The sequence below is a fragment of the Octodon degus genome, unplaced genomic scaffold (genome assembly GCF_000260255.1).
Source record: "Octodon degus isolate 3935 unplaced genomic scaffold, OctDeg1.0 scaffold00030, whole genome shotgun sequence".
In the NCBI taxonomy this organism is placed as follows: domain Eukaryota; kingdom Metazoa; phylum Chordata; class Mammalia; order Rodentia; family Octodontidae; genus Octodon; species Octodon degus.
Window position 1 is genome coordinate 11,065,943 of NW_004524606.1, and position 6,278 is coordinate 11,072,220.

General features: G+C 42.3%; 1 protein-coding gene across 1 annotated transcript in view; it reads left to right on the forward strand.

The window, feature by feature from the left end:
* Window positions 1-51: 51 nt before the first annotated feature.
* Ppp4r2 (protein phosphatase 4 regulatory subunit 2) overlaps window positions 52-6,278 on the forward strand; it is a 72,536-nt gene continuing 66,309 nt past the window's right edge. Inside the window, exons 1-2 of the mRNA XM_004629515.2 lie at window positions 52-330; window positions 1,254-1,335. Coding sequence (XP_004629572.1) covers window positions 297-330; window positions 1,254-1,335 — 116 coding nt within the window. The 5' untranslated portion in view covers window positions 52-296. The remainder of the gene's footprint in view (window positions 331-1,253; window positions 1,336-6,278) is intronic.

Below are 6,278 nucleotides of genomic sequence, written 5' to 3' on the forward strand. Positions count from 1 at the left end.
GGGCGGCGCGCGGGCGGCGGGCCGCGGGCGCGAGGACGGCTGCGGGGAACGTGCGCGCTGTGACGTGCCGGGCGCCATGTTGGAGGGCTGGTGGTAGCCGCTCGGGGAGGTGCTCGCTCTCTCGGTCTCGCTCCGTCGCTCGCTTCCCCCGGCTCCCTTCGGTGCCCCCCCCAGTCGCCTGCGTGCCGGAGTGTGTGCAAGGGAGGGGGTGGGCGTCGGGGGGGTGGGGGGAGGCGCTCCGGTCCCCGGGAGACCCGCGAAGGGGAGGCTGAGGCTGCGAGGGACTTCGGGAAGCCATGGACGTCGAGAGGCTGCAGGAGGCGCTGAAAGGTGGGGGTGGCCGCCCCCGCTCCCTTCCTCCTCACTCTCGCTGCCCTCTCTGCTCTCCGTGCGGGGCGGGCGGCTGGGCAGGCCGGGTCCGGACTGGGGACGCGCTCGCCGGCGCCCATCCCCCTCCGTCTCCCCGGGGGCGGGAGCCCCGTGGGCAGCTCCCTCCCGCCCCGCGCCGGGCTTTGTGTCGGCCGCCGGCGTCTGGGCTGGGGGAGGGGAGCGGGAAGCTCCGGCGGGGGCCCCGAGCCCTTGTGCCCCCTCGGGGACCGGGCGCGGGCCTCAGCCCCCTCCCCCGCCGGCGGGCCCGGTCCTTCGCAGGCCCCCCGCATGCCTACCGTTGGGCTGGGAGAAGTGAAGGGGTGGCGATGGAGCCACTTTCCTGTAGCCTCAGGAAGCCTCTTGCAGGGCTTCTGAAGTCGTCCTTCCTCGCGCCCTAATTGTAAGGTGGTCGTTTTCCAAGCAACAGGCTTGAGAACCGTGATTCTCAAACTTGTAGAGGAGTAAATTCAGCGTTTGGAGAATTATTCTTTGATATTCAGAATCGTTTGGCTTGGCTACTTGGGGTGGTTGTTGCTCAAAAGGAGGATCTGTGGAGTTCATTGAGTTAAACAATTTGTGCGAATCCTGGCCTGGAGATTTTTAATTTTAACTGCATTCCTTTATGGATTCTACTTCCGGTGTTCCTCCACGACCACACTTTGAGAAACTGCGTGAAAGACGGTTTGGACAAGTTCAGCGCTCCTTTTAGGAGGATTCTTACTTGGGAACATGTTAGAAGTTGAACCTGGGGGTGGAGGTTGAATTTGATATTTATTTGAGAGGCTGGCTGGTTTTTAAAAGTTGAATTTAATGGGAGGGAATGGAAGTAAAGTTTGTTTTTAAAGGACAGTTGAGAAAAATGACGTTTCTTTTCTTCTCTTTAGATTTTGAGAAAAGGGGGAAAAAGGAAGTTTGTCCTGTCCTGGATCAGTTTCTTTGTCATGTAGCCAAGACTGGAGAAACAATGTGAGTTGAAACATGTATTCCTTGTTACAGACCTATCATTCACAATTGCTTAGGAAAGGAGAATAAATATATTTGAAAGAAGTAATGTGTATGTCTGAATAGGCAGAGACTTGCCTTTTAAAGGAGGTAGTTAAGTGACTGCTGGGCTTGGGAGAGCATACCTGTAATCCCAGCTATTCTTAAGGCTGAAGCAGGAGAATCTCAAGTTGCTGGCCAGCCCAGGGTATTTCGTGAAGTCCTGTCTTAAAAGGACCAGAGATGTTTGGTAGAGCATTTGTCTTGTATGTGTGGGAACACTTAATTTAGTCTCTAGTACTGTGGCGGGGGAAGGGGTCTTAAGTGTGTATACTTTCTCATTTAATGTGTGCTGTGCAATGAATCGCTAAAATTTGTCTTAGAAGTTTTCTGTGTATGCTTTGGTATACTGAGGAATTTAGAATTCTGAAAACACCAGAGAAAAGGAAGAATCTGATTCCATTATGACCCTTTTTGACCTTAAACAGGCTTATTCTCAGAATTCTGTGGCTTTATTTTCTCATATAGTTGCTTTCAACCTTTTGTTTTCATATATGTATATGTGTGTGTGTGTGTGTGTGCGTGTGCGCTTGCGCTTGAAATGTAACTTGTCTCCAGGACTCAGTGGTTATCTGACAAATTCCAGATGCTGAAGTTTTAGCTGTCCTGTAAACTTTCAAGGATAGTTAACTTGTTACATATGCTCAGCATTTTATTAGGCTTGTTTCCAAATATTCTTAGTTTGAAACTTACTATTAAAGTTAAAGCTATTTTCAGAAGGAAAATTCTGGTTCATTATTTGTCATTTGTGTAGTGCCAGTTTTTACACTCTGACCAAGTTAATTTGTAGAAGACAACACATCTTGTTTTTGTCATTGCGGTAGAGTGATGGGAAAAGGTTTTTTTGAGTTCAGTGTTAGGAAGAGGGCTCTTAGTTTACGAATGTAGCTCTCAGCACATAATTTTTCTGTCTTCAAGTGTTCATTTCTCACAAGATTTGCTTATGGTTATAGTCTGGCTTTCAAATAACTAGTGTAATCCTAGGAAAATATCCCTCAGATGCCGTAATGCATGATTTAATAGTCATATATATAAGTTGAACCTCTTTGGTGTTGGATTAAAATGCATCAGTCAGCCAGGGAAGCCTAAAGTTACAGTTATTTGGGAAGCTGAGGCAGTAGAAGCACAAGTCGGATGTTAGCCTGGGCATGGTGAGTTTGAAAAATTATGGCAGGAAATACAGTGGTTAGAGTACTTATGTAGAATATGTTAGATTCTGGCTTTAATCCCCTGTATGTATAGGAAATATATATCAGTCCATCCATCTGTCCCTCTGTCCATCTCTTAAGTGTGTGTGTGTGTCTGCTTGCCTGTTTCTCCCCCCTCCCTCTCCCTCCTATCTCTGTGTCCGTCTGTCCCCCCACCCCCATGCAAAGCCTGACACGAATAAACAGGATGGCCTAAACTACCTGAGTATCCCTGCCTCAAAGAAGCAGAAATTTTAGGTGGATCTTGGGAAGGAGCTACACCATTTTTGCTCATGGCCCCAGTGATTTTTTCTGACCAAGTTCCTCCTCATAATAGCAAGTGAGCAATACTGTACCCCCAGAGTTGAGCCGCCTTCCAAAAATCCCTTTGAGTGCATCATGCTCTTGGGAGACACCTAGTTAATAAACCTCAACAATGTGACACATATATGTAATACAGTACATATCAATGTAATGTAACTGTTCATTTACATTTGTGTTACACTTTAAAAATGGAATCCTCTAGTGAAAAATACCATTTTTAGCTGTTATATAAACTTTATTATGGAGCATCTTGATTGTTAAAAATTGGTGCAAAGCAACCAATTTGTTTATATAGATAAGCCTAGAAATGAGTAATGTATTCCAAAAAATATAATCACTAAAATATAAATGCTTAGCTTGCCACTATTCCCTTGTATTGCTGGTTGGTCCCAACATTTCTCTGTAGTATCAGAGAAGTTTCTTCAGAAAATTTGTGATCCATAAGATTATCGGTATTTGGAGAGAAAATAAAACTTCTTATTCAGTTTATCAGGTTTGTACTCAGTTTCAGCAGCACATATACTAAGGTCTGTAAAGTTGTCTTCCTTTTTGATAAAATACATACCCCATGAATGTATAAATAGAAAATTCATAGAGGATAGTTTTTTAATACCTGTTTTTTGGATCACCAAGTAGCTGGGGCAAATGTTTGGTGTTCTGTCTGGATGGAGAACTTAGAGTCCTTTTCACCACCCTGTATTAGGTGTATATGTAATTATAAGAATGCTTTATATTGAGATTCAATGTTTGTGTATTTGGCATTAGCATTTGGTATATGTGTGTTCAGGGGAATCAAAGCCAGGTCCTTGTATATGCTCGGCAGTCAAGCACTATCACCGAGCACGTCCCCTGCCCAAATAGTTAATTTTGTTATCTTTTGTGTGGTGCTGGGGATTGAACCTCATTTCTGTGCATGTTGGGGAGGTGCTTTATCCTACTGCACTACGTTTCCAGCCTGACTTTTTACCATTATGGGTATGCCTAAACTTTGGATGTTAAAATTCACAATTTCTGTTTTCAGTTTATGATTAAAAGAGTGTAAAAATTGAAACATTGAGAATGAAGAAAAGTCGTTCACATTGCTTTGATGGTTTAGGGGGATTGCTTAGGAATTCTTAGTACTATTTGTATTGATGGATGATCACAAGAAAACATTAACAAGTTTATGAAACATTTGATGCAATGTAGTGTGCTTGTTTTTCTTTTAAAAATTGCTTTTACACTTTTTAGAGAAATTATAAAATTTTAAGTGTAGACTTTCCTGAGGAAGAGGTTGTAGGGAAATTAAAATTTGAATAATTTAGCTTCCTAGCCTATTAAAATTACCTGTAAAAATTTAATGTAGAAAGCTAGGAAAGATGCCAGGACATGGGACCCTAAATTGTTGTGGGGGCTATTGCATATTTATGTAATTAAAACAGTGCCCAAATTGGTTGTTTTTGATCAGTTAAATATTTTGTTAGGGCCAGCCTGATAGCACACTAAAGGGCAAGCTTAGGCAGAGTGCTGCAGCCTGGGTTAGATCCTGGTGTGCCATGCAGGCCCCTCCCCTGGGCCCCCTGAGATGGTGATTGAGACTGGCTTTGGTGGCAATTGCCTGTAATCCCTGCACTTAGGAGGCTGAAACAGGAGAATCACTATGAGTCCGATCTATGTAGTGAGACCCTGTAGACTCTGTTCTAAATACATTAAAAAAATTTTTTTTTTTTTGTTTGTTGAAAAGATTTTCACTGGCTGTACTGGAGATCTGACCCAGGACCTTGAACATGCTAGGCAAGCATTTAACCACGGAGCTAAATCCTCAGCCCTCTATTCTAGTATTTAACATAAAATTAAACAGCTTTTAGGAACATTTTCTTGAGCAATGCTTATTTTTCTGAAGGTCCTGTAGTTCACAACAATGCTGAATATATTGTATGTGTTGAATGAGCAAATTGTTGGTTTCAGATATGAATTAAAACATTTGATAGAATTAAAAGTATTTGATGGGTTTAAGTTGCCCATATTTTTGATAGCCAAATTGTCCTTTTGACATGACTAGTAGTTTTAGGTAGTACCTTTGTTCTCTGGTATAAGAATGTTACAACTTCACTTTTTCCAGTCATATTTTAAGAATCCATGCCCTTTACTGGAAAGTGGTTTTTGATTCACCTGGGTACTAAACATGCATATCATTGCTCAGTTGGTTGTTTCTAGCTTGTCATTGGTCAGACTGTATTAAGTGCTTTATTGAGGTTTGTAATTTAATGAGTTGTTAAAGCTTATTCCATGTGAAAAATGTTGGTTCTCAAAGGGACACAAGAAATGCCCATTTAATTTTCTTTTTTTTTTTTTTTTGCGGAACCGGGGATTGAACTCAGGCCCTTGCGCTTGCCAGGGAAGCGCTTATTCCACTGAGCCATCTCCCTGGCCCCCTGAAGTTAAAGCCCATTTAATTTTCTTTTTCTTTTTTTTTTTTTGCGGAACCGGGGATTGAACTCAGGTCCTTGAGGGACACAAGAAATGATAGGCTTAAGATAAACTTTTATTATATCTAATGTTACACAACGGAAAGCTGTACTATGTATTAGTAATAAGGCAATTGATAAGTGTTAAACTTTTTTTTTTTTGGCAGAACTGGGTTTTGAACTCAGACCCTTGTGCTTGCCAGGGAAGTGCTTATTCTATTGAGCCATCTCTCAGGCCCCAGCATTTTTAAATATAAATTCGCTCAATTCATACAAAAAATTATTGCATTTACATGGTATAAACATGTTACTGTAGCATTCTTTTTTTGTCATTTTTGTCTTAGTTTTTCAATAGCTTTATATAAAAGTTAAATCTCAAGTGCTGGAATTACAGGCGGGGGATACCAGCACCAGCAGAGCAGGACACAGGAGTCCCAGTGCCTGCCTAAGCAGATGCTTTAGTTTGCTGAGCTGTCTGGCCAGCCTGAGTCATTTTAGTTAACTGAGGCTCATTCTTTGATGTATGTCTATATAGTGTGTGTGTGTTGTGTTTACACTGATGTATGTGTGTGCCTATACATGGATATGCCAGGGACGGCCCCCAGGACTTCATAAATATGTTAGGAAGTGGCTTTGTTACCTCTCCAGCTCTGATAGAATGGGAACAATATTTGTGACGTTTTTAAATTCTGTTTGTGTCCTCTATACTTAAAGATCACTTGGACCAGAAGTCTATGAATCATATTTTCATCCTTACAAATGTGCTAATTCTGTTTTCCCCCGAAGTGTTATGTGAAAAATGTGATGGTAATCTAGTATTTTAAACCTGAGAAACTGCCTACTTTTGTGCCCTGCTTCCTAAAGCATTTCTAAGTACCATATATTTTCTATTCATATTTTTAAAAATGTT